The 25,000-nt window shown below is 34.2% G+C and overlaps 3 protein-coding genes across 3 annotated transcripts in view; 1 reads left to right on the top strand and 2 right to left on the bottom strand.

Moving 5' to 3' along the window:
• LOC113814893 (receptor-type tyrosine-protein phosphatase epsilon) overlaps positions 1-9,164 on the bottom strand; it is a 34,515-nt gene extending 25,351 nt beyond the window's left edge. The window contains exons 1-6 of the mRNA XM_070137009.1: positions 9,134-9,164; positions 7,866-7,974; positions 5,814-5,969; positions 5,226-5,345; positions 2,373-2,515; positions 1,520-1,606 (exon numbers count right to left, since the gene is read on the bottom strand). Coding sequence (XP_069993110.1) covers positions 1,520-1,606; positions 2,373-2,515; positions 5,226-5,345; positions 5,814-5,969; positions 7,866-7,974; positions 9,134-9,164 — 646 coding nt within the window. The remainder of the gene's footprint in view (positions 1-1,519; positions 1,607-2,372; positions 2,516-5,225; positions 5,346-5,813; positions 5,970-7,865; positions 7,975-9,133) is intronic.
• Positions 9,022-16,768, top strand: spn-A (RAD51 recombinase homolog spn-A). Its single transcript, XM_027366952.2, has 8 exons — positions 9,022-9,225; positions 10,770-10,875; positions 12,925-13,140; positions 13,666-13,797; positions 14,339-14,547; positions 14,746-14,875; positions 15,025-15,146; positions 15,471-16,768. The coding sequence occupies exons 2-8, from the start codon at positions 10,783-10,785 to the stop codon at positions 15,592-15,594; spliced, it is 1,026 nt and encodes a 341-aa protein (XP_027222753.1). The 5' UTR covers positions 9,022-9,225; positions 10,770-10,782; the 3' UTR covers positions 15,595-16,768.
• A 1,993-nt stretch (positions 16,769-18,761) lies between these two features.
• SelT (selenoprotein T) overlaps positions 18,762-25,000 on the bottom strand; it is a 6,937-nt gene continuing 698 nt past the window's right edge. Inside the window, 4 exon segments of the mRNA XM_027366953.2 lie at positions 18,762-19,825; positions 19,955-20,083; positions 20,698-20,893; positions 22,870-22,999. Of these exon segments, the coding sequence (XP_027222754.1) occupies positions 19,962-20,083; positions 20,698-20,893; positions 22,870-22,999 (448 nt within the window). The 3' untranslated portion in view covers positions 18,762-19,825; positions 19,955-19,961.

The following is a 25,000-nucleotide window of genomic DNA, read 5'->3' as shown; positions in this document are numbered from 1 at the left end:
GAGCTTGCGGGAAAGTCTGTTGAACCTCTGATGTGTGGATAACAGTAACAAACTAATTCCCGACTTTTGTAGTACCAACGTACCAACGTCATTAGCTGCATTATGCGTCAGTTGTTCTACAGAAGGCCATGCCAATTATCTTATCATCACAAGAAATGAAAAAACAACATATGACTAATTTGCAATATAAATAATGACTGTTTGAACGTGCAGGAAAATTTGAAACTCTAATCTACAAGGCATTTTTGAGTAAAATCACTGATAGTGTCTGGCTTTAACTTTATGGACAAAAAATATACATACTCTTACTGGTATAAATCTATGGACATCACTATGACATTGAAAAATCCACCAAAATAACCGTGCAGCCAATATAGGCTAGTCACCCCGTGCATAACACTAACTTCAAAGAAAACGTTATTTAAGGACAAACTATTATTTAGTCATTTTATCGGTTGTAAAGTATCATGTGTTCTCTGATTTTGTGAGAAATATCTTTATCATCATCAAAAGAGTAAAATGGCCCGTATAGTATATTCAATACGAAAAGAAAAACACATTATATAATCTATGTATGATTTACCTTTTATCTAACTCTCTTAATGAATTAAAGCAAAATGTTTTATTTAAAACAGTTTCATATCATTTTTCTTTATAAAGCTGATACAAACATTGTAGCATAATTTCCCCCTACATGAAAAAGTTAAAAAAAAAACAGACACAAAAATAAGTGCATCTATAACATATCTTTCTAATCTGTTACACTTATCTCACACATCTATTTCGTCTACCAAGAACGCCACGAATATTCACTGACACCAACCTTAAACAGCTAAGATTCAATACCAATTATACACAAACAATCGCCAGAATCATATAAAAAAATTAAAAAAAAAAAACACTATAACAAGGGCTGAGAGGGGGCAGTTATACCCTCCCCCCCAAAAAAAAACAAAAAAAAAATTGCTTGATCCCCCAAAACCTGGCTTGACTCCCTCCCTCCGAACGACCACATTATATTATCATTATTATTGTTATTATCGTTATTATTATTATCATAATTATCATTATTATTATTATTATTATTATTATTATTATTATTATTATCATTATTATTATTATTATTACTATTATTATCATTATCATCATTATTGTTATTTTCTCAAAATTTTGCTCGCTTCTTATGGACCATAATTTTTCACGTTTTTTTTTTTTCTTTTTTTTTTTAATTTTACCGAACTACACCTACATACTCCTACTCGTACCATTAACATAAACATAAATAAATAAATAAATAAATAAAACAAAAAGCAAAAATAAAATAAATAAAAAAATAATAAACAAATAACGAAAAAGAATAATAATCAAAAAACAAAAAACAAAAATATTCGACTCCCGTCCCCTACCCATCGTCCCCCCCCACCCCCTCTCCCTCCCCTCTCCCTCCCCCCTCCCAAGAAACACCCCCTCCTCCCCCTCCCAAGAAACAGCTGATGCGCCGCCGCTTCACGCCACTCACCTCGAGTCCCGTTCGTCAGGAGAATTTCGTCTCCGTCAGTTCCTTTGACCTCCCCTGCCAGATGCACGATGGTCATCTCGTCTCTCACTGGAGGGAGGGAGGGATTGGGATAATGAGATCGGTAATGGTGATGATGATGGTGATGATGATGATGGTGATGGTGATGATGATGGTGATGATAATATTACTGATGATAATGATGGTAATAATGATAATAATAATGATACTGATGATGATGATGGTGATAATGTCGGTAATAATGATAATAATAATGATAATGATAATAATAATAATGATAATAATAATAATGACGATGATGATGATGATGGTAATGATAATGATAATAATACTGATGATGCTGATGATAATAATGGTAATAATGATAATAATAATAATAATAATAATAATAATAATAATAATAATAATAATAATAATAATAATAATGATAATAATACTAATAATAGTAATGATAATAATAATGATGATGATGATGATGATGATGATGATAATGATACTGATGATAATGATGGTAATAATGATAATGATAATACTAATAATAATGATAATAATGATGACACAATAATAACCATAATCATTATACATACACCAGCCATCCAAAAAACTTCAAGAACAACCAACTCGACTCATAAACACTCACAAAAGCACACACTCGCCTTAGATGATGAACAAACTGCAACAGGAACAACGAAGGGAAGAACAAGAAAACACCCGCCTATTCGTGTGTTCTCTTGCCCTTCCCTTCGCTGTTCCACCCTCCACTCGAACCCAAATTACCTACCCTCCACAGGTATGAACAACCCCCCCTTTCTCGCAGTACAAGAAACTCACTCACCCGGTTCTCTGTGGCACAAACTTCTCACGTTCTTCACGATCTTCGCTTCACCATCTTCCGTTCTCTCGCAGCAGGACCTGAGGCAAGCTTTGGCGCGGATGAACGTGTCCAAGAAGAAGCAGAGGAGTTTTACGAAGCGGGGTCTGCAGGGGGATGGGAAGAGGAGAGAATAATAAGGATAATGGTGATGATGTTGGTGATAATGGTGATGATGTTGGTGATGATGTTGGTGATAATGATAATGATGATGATGATGATGTTGGTGATAATGATAATGATGATGATGATGATGTTGGTGATAAGGGTAATGATGATGATGATGTTGGTGATAATGATAATGATGATGATGTTGGTGATAATGATAATGATAATGATGATGATGTTGGTGATAATGATAATGATGATGATGATGATGTTGGTGATAATGATAATGATGATGATGATGATGATGGTGATAATGATAATGATAATGATGATGATGTTGGTGATAATGATAATGATGATGATGATGTTGGTGATAATGATAATGATAATGGTGATGATGTTGGTGATAATGATAATGATAATGGTGATGATGTTGGTGATAATGAAAATGATAATGGGGATGATGTTGGTGATAATGATAATGATAATGATGGTGATGTTGGTGATAATGATAATGATAATGGTGATGATGTTGTTGATAATGATAATGATGATGATGATATTGGTGATAAGGATAATGATGATGATGTTGGTGATAATGATAATGATGATGATGATGTTGGTGATAATGATAATGATGATGATGGTGATGATGGTAATGGTAATGATGATGATGTTGGTGATAATGATAATGATAATGGTGATGATGTTGGTGATAATGATAATGATAATGGTGATGATGTTGGTGATAATGATAATGATGATGTTGGTGATAATGATAATGATGATGATGTTGGTGATAATGATAATGATAATGGTGATGATGTTGGTGATAATGATAAGGATGATGATGTTGGTGATAATGATAATGATAATGGTGATGATGTTGGTGATAATGGTAATGGTAATGATGATGATGTTGGTGATAATGATAATGATAATGGTGATGTTGGTGATAATGATAATGGTGATGATGTTGGTGATAATAATGATAATGATAATGGTGATGATGTTGGTGATAATGATAATGGTGATGATGTTGGTGATAATAATGATAATGATAATGGTGATGATGTTGGTGATAATGATAATGGTGATGATGTTGGTGATAATGATAATGGTGATGATGTTGGTGATAATGATAATGATGATGATGTTGGTGATAATGATAATGGTGATGATGTTGGTGATAATGATAATGATAATGGTGATGATGTTGGTGATAATGATAATGGTGATGATGTTGGTGATAATGATAATGATGATGATGTTGGTGATAATGATAATGGTGATGATGTTGGTGATAATGATAATGATAATGGTGATGATGTTGGTGATAATGATAATGATAATGATGATGTTGGTGATAATGATAATGATAATGATGATGATGTTGGTGATAATGATAATGATAATGGTGATGATGTTGGTGATAATGATAATGATAATGATGATGGTGATAATGATAATGATAATGATGATGATGTTGGTGATAATGATAATGATGATGATGATGTTGGTGATAATGATGATGATGTTGGTGATAATGATAATGATAATGATGATGTTGGTGATAATGATAATGATGATGATGTTGGTGATAATGATAATGGATGATGTTGGTGATAATGATAATGATAATGATGATGTTGGTGATAATGATAATGATAATGATGATGATGTTGGTGATAATGATAATGATGATGATGTTGGTGATAATGATAATGATAATGATGATGATGTTGGTGATAATGATAATGATGATGATGTTGGAGATAATGATAATGATGATGGTGATGATGTTGGTGATAATGATAATGATAATGATGATGGTGATAATGATAATGATGATGGTGATGATGTTGGTGATAATGATAATGATAATGATGATGGTGATAATGATAATGATGATGGTGATGATGTTGGTGATAATGATAATGATAATGATGATGGTGATAATGATAATGATAATGATGATGATGTTGGTGATAATGATAATGATGATGATGATGTTGGTGATAATGATGATGATGTTGGTGATAATGATAATGATGATGATGTTGGTGATAATGATAATAATGATAATTTTTATTATCCTTATTATTAATTATTATCATTATTAGTATTGATATTATTATTATTATCATTATTTTTGTTATCATTAATAGTATCACCATTACTATTATTATCATTATTATTATTATCATTACTGCTAATGATATTATCATAATTATTAGTATCACCATTACTATTATCATTATCACCATCATTAATACTGTTATCATTATTATTATCATTAGTAGTAGTAGTATTATCATTATCACCATTGTTATTGTTATTACTATCATTATTATTATTATCATTATTATTACTATTACCATTATTATAATTATTATCATTATTATTACTATTACCATTAGCATTATTACTATTACCATTATTATTATTATTATTATTATCATTATCATTATCATTATCATTATTATTATTATTATTATTATTATTATTATTATTATTATTATTATTATTATTATTATTATTATTATTATTATTATTATTATTATTATTACCATCATTTTCATCATCATCATGATACACAATCGTCCTCTTTGACTTCTATTCTGTGTAAATGCAAATCCAATTCGATTATCCACACCTCAGCCAAAACGTAATCACACTCTGTACGTCTGTCTGTCACCTGTAGCTTACCTGCAGCAGAGAAAGCTGAAGAGGAGGGCGAAGAGGAGGCTCAGCACGACCAGGGAGCATGCAGCGGCTGCTCCACCCATTATAACTGCTGTAGTATTTTGATCCGATCCCACCACGAGGCTGTAGAAGAGAAAGAGAGGAGATGTATGTGTTGTTTAGAGGGTTCGGTCTCGTTCTACCTGGCCGGTGTTGTTTTTCTAATTGGTATCCGTCAGTCCCTTTCATGAATGTGGTTCTCCTTTCTGAAACCACGATTAACAGTGTTACTCAGGTACTCAAAACATACGGCCGGTTTGTTAGAATTGTGCCAGGCCCAACCTAAAAGAATTTCATGACACAGACATGCACATACACAGAAATAAATGCATTTCTATCAGTCTACACATGCATATATACCGTGCAGATAGAAAGATAAATGTATTATTTGATAGATCGATAGATATGCCTTTATTTCTGTGTATATAGATGTCTGTTTATACGAATGTTTATTGGGTATGGCACAATTTTAACAAACCGGCCGATAGATTGCAATCAACTACCACCACAGCGTTATCAAGCGTACCTAAATTTCCCGATGTGTCCACCTACCTGCTCAGACCCTCCGGCGACTCACACTCCAGGAACCGCTGCACTGAAAAGCTAGAAGCACAGCCGTCGAGAGGAACTGACTCCACCGGGCGTTCAGGAAGACGAGGCGAGATAAAGGGACGCGTTATCTCTCCGATCCGGACCGAAGCTGACTCCCTAGCTCGGAAAAATTCTAAGGCAAAATTACTTTACGGAGAAAGAGATCGTAGGCAGCGTCACTGCAGCCTTATTCGAAGGGGGGGTGAAGACAACACCAGCAGGATCAGCGGAGAATAAAATGGTAAGAATAACTTTTACAAATTACCAAACAAGAGTATCAGATATTCACATTTTTCATGAAAGGTAAGATAATAACATCCATTTTTTTTTTTTTTTACACAAGATATCATCAGTTGGCGGACTATCACCAGCTGATACAAGAAGGGAAGTATAAAAAAATAGATAACGAGAAACAAGCACAGTGAATAACAAAAGTACAGTCGGGAAGTGAAAGCTCATTAACTACTATAGCCCATGTTCAAAAAAAAAAAAAAAAAAAAAAAAAAATCGACAAGGATGCGTGTAATGAGTGATGGTGATGATAGTGATGATGAAGATGATGATGATGATGAAGATGATCCTAAGAACTCCACCATTTGTACATTGCCTCCCTAGGTATTTCTTAACCACCCATACTGCATTCAGTATGGGTGGAACAGACGAACCAGTGATGTATGTGACAAGTTCGCCTCTGATTAAATTATTTCCATCATCACTTGTCTTGCTTGCGAGGAAATATTATTACTGGGATTATTGTTATTAGTAGTAGTGGTGGCAGTAGTAATGGTAATAGTAGAAGTAGAATTAGTAGTAGTAGTAGTAGTAGTAGTAGTAGTAGCATTATTACTGAAATTAAGATTATTATTATTATTGTCGTTATTATTAGTATCATCATTATTATTATCATTATCTTTATCATTATGATTACTAATATTGCCATTATTATCATTATTATTATCATCCTTATCATTATTGTTACTAATCACTATGATTATTATCATCAAAATGATATAAGTGGGATTTCTTATAATTTTCATTATTATTTCATTATCATTTTCATTTATGCTTTACTATTATTTACCATTATCATTACCATTAATTTATTATCCTTTATATCATTATCTTTATCATTACACCTTTTTATGTTTGCAACTAAACAATTGATTATTTGCTTTCAACATTCAAAATTTCTTAATGACATTTCATTTGATTTCAACTTTTTTTTTAATCCATTCAATAATAAGAAACTTTAATTTGACAATTTAGAAACTATTTAACAAACATGTATTCTAGATTGCTTTCAACACTTCCCAAAACCTTTCAACAATGCGACTGACACAATCACCATTTTAAACAATTTATTCAACAATCTTTAAAACAAAAGAAGACTATGAATATTTATTAGCGTACTTACATCAAATATAAACAAAACGAATCCATGCATTAACATAATTCTGCAATTTTACATAAGATTTACAAAAAAACTCTTGTAAAGTAAATTCATGTATTAACATAATTTTGTAATGTTACATAAGATTTACAAAAAAAAACTCTTGTAAAATAAATTCATGTATTAACATAATTTTGTAATGTTACATAAGATTTAAAAAAAAAAAAAAAAAAAAAAAACTCTTGTAAAATGAATTCATGTATTAACATAATTCTGTAATGTTACATAAGATTTACAAAAAGAAAAAAAAATGTCTTGTAATAACTAACTAATAGTATAAAATTGTGGAATGTGTACTCCCCCTGCCTCTTCCTTTCGCCCTATTTCTTCCCTGATGCGGCCGAATAGGAGGGCGGTGACGTGGCCGGACTCCACATCCCGTCACCTTGTCACCTCAGCGTCACCTTGTCGGACTTGACGTGGCCGGACTCCACATCCCGCTCGCAGTCTAGCCTCAGCGTCACCTTGTCGGACTTGACGTGGCCGGACTCCACATTCCGTCACCTTGTCACCTCAGCGTCACCTTGTCGGACTTGACGTGGCCGGACTCCACATCCCGTCACCTTGTCACCTCAGCGTCACCTTGTCGCACTTGAGGTTGCAGAGGACGACCTAGGAAGTCGGAACTGGAGATGGGCGTGGGACCTGCCTGGGGACTCGCCGTGAGGGACCCTCGTGGTTGGAAGCGAAGGGTGGATGCGGCTGTGCGCCCCCGTCGGCGTTGGTTGATTAATTGTTATTATTTTTGTTAGATTGTTTTTAGTTTTTGTTATCATTATTGTTATTATCATTGTTATTATTGTTATCATTGCTATTATTGTTATTATCATTGTTATAATTGTTATTAGGGTTGTTATTATTCTTTATTATTGTTATCATTATCATTACTTTTTTAAATTATTTTCATCATCACTATTATCAGCTTATCCTTATTGTTATTATCATTATTTTATTTCATTATTACTTTTATCATTATTATCATTCTCGTAAACACTGTTATTATTATGAATATCATTATTACTATCATTATTATTATTAACATTACTATCATTATTAGTTGTACTATAATTGTTATTGCTATTATCATGTATCCCAATATTATGTTATTTTTCATGATGATGATGATAATAGTAATGATAATCATCATCATTATCATTACTATTATCAATATTAACATAACAGAATATATATACCGTCTGTCTGTCCTTTGTTTATCATTCAATCGTTATCATTGAATCGAGCGATGTCAACATAGCTAAAAGTGCTCAAATGTAGCGAATTTTGAAGAACAATACATTATTTACTTTTTATTTAACGTAACCAATGCGGAAAGTAATTTTGTAAGAAGAGATGAATATAACAAGCTAGTATATTCTTTGTTCGCTTTACTATATGCATATTCTGCATTTTTCATTATATACATTAGCCTCATTATCATATACGATTCAATCAGGGAATTCTGTCGTTAAAAAAATAATTTCAGTTCCACTGCAGACTGTCATGATATTTTTACACTGACGATGATGTGTGTGTGCGTGCGTGCGCGCGTCCGTGTGTGTGTGTATGTGTGTGTGTGTGTGTGTGTGTGTGTGTGTGTGTGTGTGTGTGTGTGTGTGTGTGTGTGTGTGTGTGTGTGCGTGCGTGCGTGTGTGTGTGTGTGTGTGTGTGTGTGTGTGTGTGTGTGTGTGTGTGTGTGTGTGTGTGTGTGTGTGTGTGTGTGTGTGTGTAGAGAGAGAGAGAGAGAAGAAAAGAGATAGCCTGATATAGATATACATAAACAAATATCGCATTTTCGCGCTAAACATCCATCCCTATCTAGCGGATTCATCACAACTCCATATGGCAACACTGCTCAGAGACATGTTTACATCTGTTTGAAGAAACTCAGCTGCTTGCGTAATTCCTTTTATTTTTTTGGATTTGGTATGTTTGTAGTCTTTGGTTTACGTTTGTAACTTCGTAGTATGCTAATGAGTGTTAAAGAATGGTGTTGAAGTTGTTTAATTGTTTGATTTGTATGTATGAGATGTGTTTTTTGCCATTAAAATAGGATTGTGTTCTTGCTTGCAGTTAGGTTTTGAAACTGAACTGCAGTTAATAAGGATAATTTTCAGAAAATAATGTACAAAGTGAGGAAATACTCTATTTTGTTTTATTAATTTACTAATCCTCCTATTCTAACTTCCTTATTATATTGTTCATCGCATTACTTTCATAACAAAGAGCATCCTGAAATTGAAGTTCCCGCTTTGTCAGGGTAAAGTCACTCGAAAAAAAACATTGTACTCCAAGGAAATGATATGTAATTTTGTGAGGGAAAACGAAGAATGAACCTCCATTCTCCTGTTTGGAAAATTCACACGTGTTTGCATTGACGCCAATAGCCTTGAGATGCAGCTATGATCATTTTTGGTCATTTTTGCTTGCTCCCAATTTTCTTTCTCGCAGATATTTGAATTCCAACATAACTAACACAGCAATACAAAGTAAAGTTCATCAATATTTAAAAGCAAACATGAATGGCAATCACTTAATTATTAAGTCACTTCAGAACATTGTTATTAAGAGTGAAAAACTATCGCTGTTGCTCGCACCATAAATGTCCTTTATTCACAAGTCGCAGCACATACATTGGTGTTGCTCGCTACAAGGCATCTGTGAGAAACGACATATTTTCCATCCGGGTCTATTCATGCATGTAGTGAATATTCCATGTGTTCTTGGTATGTTAGGGAACTATTTTCTCTTAATCATATTGACTGAGTTTTATCCAAGTTCTTTTCAAACTTCTGTATTCTCTCATGGAAGGCCTGTAATTTGCATTATTGAGGCCAAGCTTGTGACTAATGGGGGTGTTCCTGCATGATAATTTCTGTATATGTGGATGATTTTTGTATTTTTTTACTTTGACGTTTATTGAGACAGGAGATTACATCTCAAAAAGATGTGGTAACTTGGGTTATCCTCACACAAATTTTAATCAAGTATCTGGTGGGGTTCACAGTTCTCATACAAAAAATAGGTGTATTAGAGAATGAGAGGAATTCATCGATACCAAAATCACAGTGATCCGTAATGTGGAACCATTGTGTAAGATAACCATCACAGCTCTTCATTTGCCAGCAAAGGCAAATAGTTCTAACAAGAGAGAGACTTGTCCCGTATTTGATGGTAAAGCTGTTCTGTAATTTCTTTGTTTTTTATCATCATCATCATTATGCTGATCAAGTATGAGAGCAGTGATGGATGTTATATGGTATTAGAGGCTGTACTCACACATTACATCTACTCTGTAAATAAAAGATACTTTCATGGAAAATTTATTTCAGGGTAACTGTTATTAGATCAGATACTACAATAGCAGGACTCCGAACTGTTGTATGTAGTATTAGAATGTCAGTCGAGTTTTAGAATTTCCATTTTTTAAAAGAATGACAGCAAGGACTCAGATTGCATTATGATTTCAGAAAATTAACAAAAATGGCAATGATGCAAGAGCGTGGTGGAGTAATGGAGCAGGAGGAGGAGGCCGACATGGGAGCTGGAGGACCCCTTCTCATCCAGACATTGGAGGTTGGTCTATGTACTCTTGCCTTCCCTCGTTACTTTTTATTTGCCCATTTTTTCCATTTATTTTCCTTGGGTATCTTTTATTCTTTCTTAGTCTCTTTTTAATTGCTTTCTTTTCTCTCTCTCTCTCTCTCTCTCTCTCTCTCTCTCTCTCTCTCTCTCTCTCTCTCTCTCTCTCTCTCTCTCTCTCTCTCTCTCTCTCTCTCTCTTTCTCTCTCTCTCTCTCTTTCTTTCTATGTCTCTCTGTCTCTCTCTCTCTCTCTCTCTCTCTCTCTCTCTCTCTCTTTCTTTCTATGTCTCTCTGTCTCTGTCTCTGTCTCTCTCTCTCTCTCTTTCTCTTTCTATGTCTCTCTGTCTCTGTCTCTCTTTCTCTCTCTCTCTCTCTCTCTCTCTCTCTCTCTCTCTCTCTCTCTCTCTCTCTCTCTCTCTCTCACACACACACACACACACACACACACACACACACACACACACACACACACACACACACACACACACACACACACACACACACACACACACACACACACACACACACACACACACACACATACACACACACATACACACACATACACACACACACATACACACACATACACACACATACACACACATACACACACATACACACACATACACACACATACGCACACACACACACACACACACACACACACACACACACACACACACACACACACACACACACACACACACACACACACACACACACACACACACACACATACACACATATATACACATACATACATACATATATACACATACACATTCATGTACATACACATACACATACATACATATACATACATATACATACACAAACATTCATATGCATTCATATACATGCATATCCATACATACACCTACATATACATACATACACATACATACACATACACATGCATACAAACACATACACATGCATACATACACACATACACACATACACACATACACACATACACACATACACACATACACATATACACATATACACATATACACATATACACATATACATATACATATACATATACATATACATATACATATACATATACATATACATATACATATACATATACATATACATATACATATACATATACATAAATATATATATATATATATATATATATATATATATATATATATATACATATATATATATATATATATATATATTATATATATATATTTTTTTTTCTTTTTTTTTTCAATAGCTTTTAGCTTTTAGCTTGAGCATTTGTATTCGGAATATTTTGTTTTGTTAGGTGTTATGGATTGTGTTAAAGAAGGGAAAATCTTGATGCAGCTTGTATCTGTTTCTTTTAATTTTGATTTATGTCCTTCTTTTACTTATTTTACTCCCATTCTTTTACTTAACCATTCTTAAATACATGCAGATGGGGAGGGCATGTGGGTACATGTCATGCCTGCTGTGTTTTGTAATTTAGTAATTGTTTTTCCATAACGATGACTCCAAAAGTACAAGGTTACCAATGAGCCAGCTACAAGAAGTACCTGTCTCATCTGTTTACCTGTTTCCTTGATTTTTGATAATATTTTCTAGTATTTCATACTGCCCTTTGTAATATTGGTAACAATATTGTAATTATAATGTTTATAACAAAAATAACACTATTAATATTGATAGCAATAGTAAAAGAAACATTTTTCTGCAATTTCAAGGAAAGATGAGGTCACAAGATCTACTGATTGACTCCTTTGTGGCTAAGCATTGGCAGAGCCATCTAACAAAACAATGCTAAAATTAACACAACATTTTCCTGGCGGCATTGGGTTAATATTTGAAATTATACTATTGGCATCCCACAATATCATCCATGTCAGCATGGTACCTCTTATATCTAACTAGTTGTCATTTGACCTAATTGTTAATATCTATAATTTACCACATTTAATATCTGTGACATCTAATAAATTTTTTATGTCCTAATTGTTAAGGTACTATCTGTAATATATCAGACATTCTTCTTATCCTCATTTCTCTTTCTCAAACAGCAAAATGGTATATCAGCAACAGATGTTAAAAAGCTAGAGGAAAAAGGATATTACACTGTTGAGTCTGTTGCCTTTGCCCCTAAGAAAGCACTTCTGGAGATTAAGGGAATCAGTGAAGCCAAAGCAGACAAGATATTGACAGAAGCATCAAAGTTGGTGCCCATGGGTTTCACAACTGCAACCGAGTTCCACCAGAAGCGAGCTGATTTGGTGCAGGTGGGTAAATTGGATGAATAGGAGATAAATGGTGGATGTATGGTATAGTCTCTAAACAGAATCTATTTAATGGTATGGTATTAGATAGTCCGTGATACCAAAGTAATGCACTTATATGCTGCCAGTTTGATATATATTCAGCAGTTATTTACTGAGAATGTCTGTAAAGTAAGTTAATTTTACTTAAAAAGGCACAAATCAGTGTTTGTTCCAAATGTCATTGCTAAACCAAACAAATGAGAAAGACTTAAATCATATATATTATGATTTGCTTTTATGTAATGTGAAATCGTTTAGTTTATCAATATCAAAAGTAGAATTCTAATTTATTGCTGATTATTTTCCAGTTTGTGATTATGTAGAAGGAAAATAATAGTAGGTGATATTCAATAGCTGTGACTCAAAAAGCTCTTTGATTATAAACCCTGATTATTTATGATATTTAAGATTATTCTATACAAATTATTTGAGATATTTAAGGTTATTGTATACAAGTAAAAACTAATGATACACATTACTTTTCAGCTCACAACAGGTTCTAAAGAGCTGGACAAACTATTGGGTGGAGGGATAGAAACTGGTTCCATCACAGAGATATTTGGTGAATTCCGAACGGGGAAGACACAGCTCTGCCACACCTTAGCTGTCACTTGCCAGGTTTGTGTTAGGGTTAATGATTTGACATTGATTAGTGCATTGTATTTAGTTGGTGTTTGGTAACGGTATTTAAGTGTGTATATCTGTACAGGTGATAACCTGAAACTTTGTCTGGGGTTTTAGCTTTATATTATATAGAGCTACGTTTTTCAGCTAACTGTTAGTGAGAGTTAAAGAGATAAGATTTAGGATGATAATGAACTGAATATCATTTATTTTAGGAAAGAATAGGGCTCTTACTTGGAATTTAGGCATAAGTCAGAGAATATTGATCTGAATTGAGGGAAAACAAAGCAAAGCATTTCTAAGAGCACAAAATCCAGTATGGCAAACCTGATAGTGAACTGTCATGACAAGATTTTCTATTTAAGTTATCATGAGTATGAGTATTGTGTGTTTGAAAAGAATATTAAATTTGAGAAAAGGCATCTGAATTATAACATGTATGATTTTTTGTACTATAAGTTATTAAGCATGTTATATATTCATGAACATTTATCATTATATAATAAGATTAATGTCTAATATTTTTTTCCTACAGCTACCCTTAGAAATGGGAGGTGGAGAGGGGAAGTGCCTCTATATTGATACAGAAGGAACCTTCAGACCTGAACGTCTCCTAGCGGTGGCAGATAAGTTTGGTCTCAATGGTGCAGATGTCTTAGACAATGTTGCATATGCACGAGCGTACAACTCAGACCACCAGACACAATTGCTGATACAAGCTGCAGCTATGATGGCGGAATCCAGGTAGTTTTGGCCTATTTGTTTGTTTGTTTATATATTCACGTGTCATATAATCCATTAAAAGTGGATTCCACACATATGATGATGATAACATAGTATTTTTTGTTTAAAATATATAGAGGGACATGATGGTATGGTATTTCTAGCCAAACATGTACTCTGCTCTTATATTGGAGTCACCAAGGTCTTTTTATTTTTCAGATATGCTCTCTGCATTGTTGACAGTGCAATGGCTCTCTATCGAACAGACTATGCAGGCAGAGGGGAGCTTTCTGCAAGACAAATTCATTTAGCTAGATTTTTACGAATGCTTCTTAGACTTGCTGATGAGGTAAGCCAAATGTTGTAGAGGGAACGGTTGTCTTATTTATATTTATGCATATATAAAATCATTATTGATAGAATTAATAACAGAATGTAATATCAAAAGTTCATACACCAATATTCCCAGTTACAAATTAATTCTGATTTTGCTTGAAGTTTGGTGTGGCAGTAGTGATAACGAACCAAGTGGTGGCCCAGGTGGATGGAGCAGCCATGTTTGCCGCTGACCCCAAGAAACCCATCGGAGGCAATATCATGGCCCATGCATCAACCACAAGGTAATTTATGCAAATGTTTGATTGGTGTATGGAATGTTCCCCATTTCTGGTAAATCAAAGGCTTAACTGGAGAAAGTGAAAAGGGGTGAAGAATTATATTTGCTTTTGTTCAAAGGAGGAAAAAGTTCTGTAGTTAGGACTTTTCTCATTTATTTTGGTAGGTGCAAGAAAACCTTTTAGAGAAAATTCTCTTCAGTATAAATAGTCTTTAATGATAAAATATAAGCAACTATTGATTGTTTCCTATAAGACTAACTGTGTTCTTGTAAAGAACATAATCCCTTTTAGAGATTTCTTTTCACAAGAAAATTCTTTTTATTTCAGATTATACCTTAGAAAAGGCAGAGGAGAAACTAGAATATGCAAGATATATGATTCTCCTTGTCTGCCAGAAGCCGAAGCCATGTTTGGAATATACGCAGATGGTATAGGGGATGCTAAAGACTGAAGCTACATCCTGAACTTCGTTAAAGATTTTATAACGTTATCTATATTTGTATGCACACCAACTAGAGACAGAAATATTATAATGTTACCTAGTTTTGTGTGTATACAAGCAACAAACAAAAATTTTATAATGTTAGCTAGATTTTTATATATGCAAACTGCAGACTCTTGTTTAATGGACCACTGTATACAATGCATTTACTGTCATTGAGCTGATCTTAGAGAGGAGAGCATGTAACCAAATGCAAAGATGCCAGTGTCTAAGAGTCTTGGCCCCCTGTAGGTAATCTCATTTTCTTATGACTTAGTAAAGAATATATATTTACATATATTGGATACCACTGATCACTAAGGTGATAAATAATGACTTGTCTCTTCAGTTTTTCCTATTTTGCTTGGACTCAAAATTCAGTGCATTTTCATAGCTGTTTTTGAAGATCAGCAAGAAAGGCTAATCTGCATATGCAGTTCCAGGTAATATGATTTATCTGGAAAAAAATTATGCAGAAAATATGAAATGAGTTTAAATATTTTGCAATTTTGTACACCTTCAACTTCCGTATAATATAAAATGCAGGCAAGTTTTCTTTTACAAAACAAAGGATATTAGATTCTTTATTGTCTCCTAATTGTAATTTTATTTACTTTGAAACTGCAGATTATAAACATCAGTAAAAAAAAGGCATTCATAGTACTTATTTCTTATATGTATTGATATTAAAGAAGTCAAATGAATAGTTAATTATTTAAGCATTTATTTGATTTACAACCTGATTGCACTGAAAGCATTTTTTATGAAATAAAGTTCAACTATACTAGAAATATATGATAAAATAATCATTAATTATGCTGTTGACAGTGAAATACCAGGGAGAAAAACAAAATAAAAAGGGATATTATCATAATGTTGAAATCTGTTTCATGTGCTGTTTGTGTAATTTTTTTGTCTTTTATTATTTCTTTCCCTGGCAGAAAATTAATGAAGACACCAAGGCAAAATACTTTTATTATTTATTTTCAGTCCTCTCCTCTCGACTCACACTGCTAGGAAAGTTACACAAGTGCCTTACAATATTTTAACCAAACAAAGATATGAATATATATATTGATAAGTGGTAGGTGATGCTGGTATGAATTTATATTAAAATATTTTGTATAAACCTTAAATATTTAAATATTGATGTATTATTACCCTTTTGGTAAAATTGAAATCCTGCAAAAGTATTATCTCAGTTCTGAAAATGACCCTTTATGCTACCATACTGTCCTATGGTGCTGTATGTCCTTTGGCCAATAGCATTTGTTTGTTTTAATCCCCCTTCTTTACTCTTGTTATTATATTTCCTTATAGTGCTAAAAGGCCTTTGAACAAGGGATTGTATCCAGGTTGTATTTCTATTAGTAGCTATATGTTGTTTCTCTCTAGTTATTATTGCTTTATACTGATTGGTCTTACTGAATACACCACTTCCAAATGTGAATTTTAAGTTGATATTGGTCAGTATGGAAATATCCCCGAACATATTATCTTGCCTTCAGTACCAATCAAAAAAAAAAAGATCAAAATGCAAATTCTTTAAATGACTTCTTTCCCTCCCTTTTCTAACCTTCAGTCCATAGTACTTCCTTTGATTTTGATGATTGAAAACTAGTATTATTTTGACAAAAATGTAGCAGCCATGTTAATAAAGCTAAAATAATGCTTTTGTTATATATGCATTTATTGAAAATGTACTGCCAAGTCAATATCTAAGGTCATTAGGGCTTATCCAAAATACAGAAAAAGGTGAGGCTAAGGGGCACACAGCCCCCCCAAGTAAGGAAAGCTCATAACAGTATTATGACAAAGTATTGTGGCAAAAAATGTAAAAAATTATACAACTGTTAGGACAAAATATGTTAGACAAGGGCTTTAGAGAGTGCTGTAGGTTACTTTAGTAGAAAAAATGGTAAAGAGGGAACAGCCATTCAGAACTGACAGAAAGCCAGCCTTTCATCATTTCTGCACAGCTTTCACACTTTAGCATGTGCACAGAAGAGAAGGAAAAAGAAAGGTGGAAAAAAGATCATGCAAAATTAGTTGAGATGTGGGTTGATGTCTAAGGCCAAAGTGATCCTTATATTGGGCCTTGGTCCGGGTCTCCTATGCCCCCATGATGACGAGCATGGGATTGGGGGGAAAGTTTTTGATAATATGTAAATGCTTTTGACCTTGTAATAAGCGGTATTATATGAAAATAGATGTCAGATTAACCAGACTCCCAAAAGTGTGTGCTCATGCACTCTGAATGTTTACAAAGATGGCTTTGCATATGCTTAGTCACCTCTGAATCAACTCGCCAATTGCCCCATTCTGTGAATATTCAGAAAGAAAAACTTCAAATTTTATTACCACTTTGGTAATCATTCTGCAATAATAGCTAATAAAAAAACTGCATACATTTTCACACAAAAAAAAGTTAAAAGTTTAGAAACTGACCTTGATGAATAATTACTTGTGAAGCCAAGAGTGTGTAAACGGAACTGCAGTAGACAGTGGAGCAATGGTTTAAGGGACTAATTTCTAGCAGCAGCCCCGTAAAAAGTTTATTTAGATGGTAGGATCTTTGCTTACCTGTTGTTGATGTATTATAGGCCTTGTGTGAAAACACACACTGTAATGTTAAAGGTCTTGCTATGGAATTAGGACAAAGCTTGTCTTAAAATATTTTGAGAATAAATAAGCCCTACGTTAAAGTGAATTGAGCAATGTAACAATACAGTACCTGAAACATTCCAGTCTACGACTGGCTTTTATCAAGATGAACTTACATTTCTAGTGACTAATCATTCCCTAACAGAACAATATGTTTTGCAAATTGAGGAAGTCTTTCTATTAAGGCCACATGCAGGAGTAGCCTTAAGATTTTCTCATTATTGGAATTTTTATGATGAAACTAAGAAATACCACATGATAACATTTTTGCTTAATACAATCTGAGAATAAAATAATGATATGATTATCTTTATGCACTGTGAGACAACCTTTGCTAATATAATGAAAGTAAATTATTAGAAAATTAATACCTTCACCAAATATTTCATGGCTCATCTCTCAAACTCACTATAAGCTTGTGCTCTTGGGTAATAATGTAAACACAAACCATGAGGTAAAAATCAAAAAACACATTTTACTAACTCTTTTTTTATTCACATTGATGCAAGAATTCCGAGGTTTACAAGGACATAAGTAACCTGATTCAATGCACCGATTTCTTTTAAGGTTTCATGTTTGTTTGTTTTTAAATCAAATGTTCTGTGACTACAAACTTAACACACAGGAATGTTTTCAGAGTTAAAGGTGAACTGGATGACATGAACTAGTTTCTGCACCTTTCAACAATGTCAATATATATCATCAAACTAACATTTGTGTAATCAAGTCACAGTATACAACTACATTCATTACAATCATCCATAAATGCACACATACACATACTGAGGTTTTTCTTTTCCATTACATTACATTCCCTACCCCCCTAAAAATATCTATATTCATTCCTCATATATATAGTACATTATATGACATTAAAACATTTATTCTCACACAAAGAGTATAAAATTGTGCCACTTAGAAATGTTCTATCCTAATTTGGTATTTTCATTTTGATTAAAAAATGCAATCAATGCTATTCTTATTGCACAAAGCTCTCTTCACTACTTCTATTGCACAAGTATTTCTTTTAAGAATAAGAACATTAAATGAAATCAATAAAACAAATATCTAAAGATCACACTCTAAATGGCACATCAGGAGGATGACCCAAACAGCCGCCAAACCACCACATAGTCTACTTTACTACTAGTTTTTCCTGCAGGCAAAAACAGGCATCCAGCTCGAGTCCCCACAGTGTGTGGTTTCGACTTGAACCTTCATAATCAGGAGAGACAAACAGTAATGGAAGACTCGGGTGATTTTCAAGCCATTCGGATACAATTGCATGTGAAGGTCCAGGCAGCACAGGCAAACTGCTGTCCTTCATTCTATAGCTTTATAATGTCTTCATCTCGTAAGGTACATGTATTGACAGGAAGCTACAACCTCTGTGGCCTAAAGCCCCAGCCTTGGATACAAAAAAAAAAGGGGGACATGTTACAACACAAGTCTTTTGGTATTACTGTTCATGTGACTAATATACTGAGACTAAGACATCCAAGGCTTTTGGTGTACATCCCTCTCCAATTCTTAGAACCTGTAAAACAAAGATAATTATAAACAAATCTACCTCTCTAAAGTATGCATATTCTGTTATCAAAACTGCAATCAGTATCTACATGAATATCACTTTAAATTCCATTATAGAGAATCATCATTCACCTACCATAGAGTTAGATGTTATCACTCCACGAATTTGAATTCTGGTTGAATCTCACATGGTTATCGATAATCTGGAAGAGTTCTGGAGGCTGAGGTATTCGGCCTGTCTCTAACTTGGACCAAACAGGAACATCTGAAAATACAGTGAGGAAATTGTAAAGTGACAATATATTACCTCCACAATCCAAAATAAAATGCTAATTAGAATGAATAAAAATGAACCAAATAAGCAATGTTGCATTATGAATAATAAGCTAATATTCACTTTCAATACTGAAACAATAGGATGACAATAATATTACAAGCAAAGCATAAGTGAGAAAGATGAATTGGTGAAGAGAGGAGAGAGCAGGAAGGATAGAGGGAAAAACCTGTGTATATTTTCATTAATGTTATCTAACCCACTATCTAAAGTGTTTATTTTTCATCTTGCCTCTGATTAATCTGCTAACATGACAACCAATAACAGGTATTATAGCCAAGGTCAGAGGGATCATCATTTAGAATGAGGCATATAAAGTTCTGTTAAATCATTTATGCACACTCACACTAATGATCCCCAAGGCTTGCAGAAGCACATACACTTAGATGTACATTACACATATACATGGATACACACATACACCCACCAACTCATATATTACACTACAAACATGCATATATATACCCCCCTCACATGTACAAATATCACTAGCTATTTCTAGCCTTCTAAATCTGTTCAATCCAACAAAAAGCAAAGTCACTCACCATTAAAGGATATTTCAAAAGCGCCTGTGGAGATGAGCTGCCCTTCGATGGCGTTGCAAAGGAAGAACACCATCATACAGCCATAGATTTTATTGTTGAGGAACCATGTCCACCAGGATGGGATTTCTAGCCCAAGCCACTCCCAAATATTGATGTTGGCAATAATCATCACCAACACGATCAGTTTGGCACCACCCTGGGAGTAAAGAAAGATATCTAGGGTGAATACTGGTAAGATAATGATACTTAAGCTTTCTAATGGTTAATGGCTGAAACAAATAAATATGCAAGACATTAAAGGTCATATTACACTATGGTAAAGTATTGTGGCAAAGAGGGTAAAAATTAGTTAACAATTTGGAAAACACATGTTTGGTTATTGAGCACCATAGGATAGCACGGTAGTGAAATGAGTAGAAGGGGACAAAGTAAAGTGGATATTTGTATAAGAGGAAAGGGTTTTGGGTGTAGGGCAATTGGAATGAATAATGTACATCTGTGGCTGGGGAAGCAACATGAACAATGTTTAAGGAAAACTAGCTAAAGAGCCTTTATGAAACAATGAACATTTAATACGGGCAGAGGAGGAGAAAGGAGAGGGATACTGACAATTACCTTGAATGTAGAGGGAATCAGAATAAAGGGATTGGAGAGTGGATAAGAGAATGGAGCATTTTCTTGTGCCATGAGAAAAACCTCATGGCAGTGCTTCCTGTCTGTCATGTAGAGTGAGGCCTAGTTTGAATCTGAGAATTGCTACCTCAGATTTGAGTTTATAGGCAGGGAAGTTCTTATACAATACATTATGGGAGCCAACACACCTGGCACATGTACTTGACTGAGCAGAGCTATTTGAATGGTCATGACCAGGCTGGGTAGGTAGAGGGCAGCAAGCTCTGGAGCACCAGTGTTTGGCTGGGTGGCCAAAATACCAACTTTTCAAACATTGAAGAGAAAGAGGTCGATATGGACAGAGAGGACAGGACACGCACTAATATCAATTTCATGGGGGAAGTCATGTCTATGGAAGCTATTCTTAGCAATATTGGTATAGGACTTATGTTGGCCTCTGGGAGAAATAGTGCAGCACTGTACTGCTATTGTATCATAGTCAACAAGGCAGGCATTTTCAGTTTAAAGTTCTTTTTATAGATAGGACAATTAGTCATAGAGAGGTTCAGCAAAATAGGTTTGCCAGCGAGGTCAGTCCGTGTAAACAGTGCACGAACTTGACACTAAGATGTGACTATGACAAGGCATGAATGATTGGAACAACTGTGAAAAGAAACTCTGCCTACTTGTTTTTACAGATATTGTAGGAAGAGAAGCGTATTGTCAGAGTAAAGGGCTGTAGCAGGAATCATAAGGAACTGATGCCACTTGGCTGGGCAAAAGAGTAGGAGGGAGATGGGGTGGTGTGCAGTGAAGACAATAAGAATGAATTGTAGTAATAAGGGGGAGAGAGAGTAGACAATGAAGAAGACTGTGTAGTAGGAGATGGAGTGGAGAATATTGGGAGAAAGGATGGGGTGTATGGTGAAGGTTGAGTAATGACCTTGATTGGGACACGAGAGAAAACAAATTCAGATAGGCTAGTTGATGAAGGGGCAAGCCTTAATGCCCCTAATAAGCTCTAATGAGGGTGAAAGATCTTCAATATTGGCCATGGTGAGCCTGAAATAAGTTGGGAAAAGGAACTGTCTACTCCTGAGAGTTCCCAATAGGGGTAAGGGCTAGGCCATTAACAAAGGGAATACCATGCCCACAGCACCTGGAGGCCAATTGTGACTGACACAAAGTCAGCCTTTCATCCTTTCAATACAGCTCTCACATCTTAGAAAGTGGACAAAAGAAAAGGATGAAGAAGAGAAGGAAAAGGAAAGGGGGAAAAGAAAAGACCATGCAAAGTTAGTTTGAGACAAGGGCTCAGTTAAGCTTTCTAAATGCTTCTTACATCTGATAAACTATGGATCTTGCATGAATTTTAGTCATCTTCTAGGTCAAAACCATGTATTTCATGACTGAATGACAGAGAACCACTTATATGGCAATTTAAAATCTGTTTAATCAAACATTTTCCAGAGAAAAATGTTAAATTCACTGTTTAAGTTACTGTACTACTAGGTACACCCAACAATTCTATAATCTGTTAACAAACATTCCCCAACTCACCAACAATTGCGCAAGCCAGATCCTCCAATCTGGCGGGGGATAGTTATCCCCGAGGATAGAGATGTCTGGATACTTCTCGCGCAGGATGTTGGCGTACTGCTCAAACACCTTCCTGTACCCTCACGAGTAGCTGTAAATGGAGTTACCATCAGAACAAAAGAGAAGGAAATATGATCTAAATAATAAACTAAGCATAATTTGTCAGCCTTCTTAAAACAACAAAAGAGGAAAATATCAATAGAAATGAAGATATACAAAGTACATGAGAATTATCTGAACACATCACAAATTTCCCATGTTCCTGAAAAATGTAATGGAAATATTCTTTACCTTTCCATTATAACTATCACAAATGGGATTCTATATCAATAACGTGCTTTGTCCTATCTCCAATTCGTAGTTTTAGCAAATAAAATTATCAAAATTTAAACCATTACAAAACTGCACAACTGACAAGATGATTTTAGAAATGGTAAAAATGATAATGAGTAACCTAAAAAACAAGAGAACAAACGATAATTTTTATAAATGTTTTCATCAGCAACTATTAGTTCTTCTCTTACTTTAGGGGTTATACATTCATTCTCAAACAGAAAGAAACAACCACAGTAAGAAAGTTATAATCTACGATGGATCAGGCCTCATCTGAACTTAAAATAAAGATGGAACCACTTAGGTTTTATTTGCCTGATGAGGAGTCTAGTTTGATTTGAAACAACAATCTATCATTCCAACCAAACTACGGCTTCATCTCAATTTCATATATTGCACATCATTATCATTATTCCTTTATACCTTACCTACATTTGTCACAATGAACTCTGGCCTCATTGTGATTCTATATAAATCCTTCCATAGTTGCGATTTACGTGGAGCACTTTTGGTACATTGATGATTTTTCTCAAAAGTTCTCTTTTGTTACTATGGGATACATGATGTTTGTAAACACTTTTGTTACTATGGGATACATGATGTTTGTAAACAGACCATTATCAGAAGAAAAAAGGAGCTACAAAACTAGAACTAGAGTCCTTTAAAAAAAATATCCATTCTGGCAAAATCACATAAATAAAGAATGTTAAGAAATTCCCTAAAATAGTTAATGTATTACTTAATAATATCAAACAGTCAATACTAACAGGATCAGAGTTAATGCTTCTCCTACACAGCAACCATACAAGTTGAGGCTCTGATAACCTGAAGCATTATATATATATATATATATATATATATATATATATATATATATATATATATATATATATCTATATCTACATAAATATATATTTACATAAATACATTTACAGATATATATAGATATAGATATAGATATATACAGATATATATATAAATAGATAGATATAGATATATAAATCAGGCCTTATTTGGAATGGCCTGTGATCACTCTCTACACCTGCCTCTTCCTTAGCGCAATTTATCACACACCTTGATCTGGAATAGCGAACTATTTTATCATCTTTAATGTTAAGGGAAACACACATAACTATGCATATTGTCTTCCAAAGTTTCTTAAAAGTTTGTCATGAGTTTTTTAGTTCTTATCCTCCAAGGTTACACTTTGTAATTTGCAATATTTTACCTACAGTTCCTTGTAAGCGATTTTTAAAAACAATTGCAAGTAATGTAAACCCTTTTTATATGGTGACACCAACACCAGCGTCATGAAGCACCAGTGGATCATATGATGACACTAACACTGGTGTTATAATTCCATATGATTTTAGTCATTGCTAAGTGATGCCATATTCTGTACTGGCTCTATTTTTAGACTCTGTATACTGCCCTATAGATTCTGTTGCCATACCCACCATCCCTGTAGATCTCTTACCATACATACTGAGGTGAAAAGAATGTCTCCCCATCAACCCTCCCCTCGGGCAGTGCCCACAGGGCAAGCTTCACCACAGCAACTTAAATTGATAGGTGCGGTTGGGTTAAGGGTCAGGAAGCTTTTTGAGGGGTTAGGAACATGTGAATTCCCGCAGATTTTGCAGAAAGATGGGTTGAATTCCTGCAGAGTCACAGACTTTCAAAGATGGTGGGCATGTCTTTAGTTTCATTAGCTAATATTAAGCATTTTTGTGTTAGTTTTGCACATTTTTGTTCCCTA

This window comes from Penaeus vannamei, chromosome 22, assembly GCF_042767895.1.
Source record: "Penaeus vannamei isolate JL-2024 chromosome 22, ASM4276789v1, whole genome shotgun sequence".
In the NCBI taxonomy this organism is placed as follows: Eukaryota; Metazoa; Arthropoda; class Malacostraca; order Decapoda; family Penaeidae; genus Penaeus; species Penaeus vannamei.
This window is presented reverse-complemented; position numbering and strand designations above follow the sequence as displayed.

Bases quoted from the DNA above. Each gene is read 5' to 3' on its own strand.
- spn-A (XM_027366952.2), top strand. From the start codon at position 10,783: ATGGCAATGATGCAAGAGCGTGGTGGAGTAATGGAGCAGGAGGAGGAG. The intron at 13,798-14,338 runs GTTTGTGTTAGG...TTTTTCCTACAG, and splicing joins CCTTAGCTGTCACTTGCCAG to CTACCCTTAGAAATGGGAGG. The intron at 14,876-15,024 runs GTAAGCCAAATG...TTTTGCTTGAAG, and splicing joins TTCTTAGACTTGCTGATGAG to TTTGGTGTGGCAGTAGTGAT.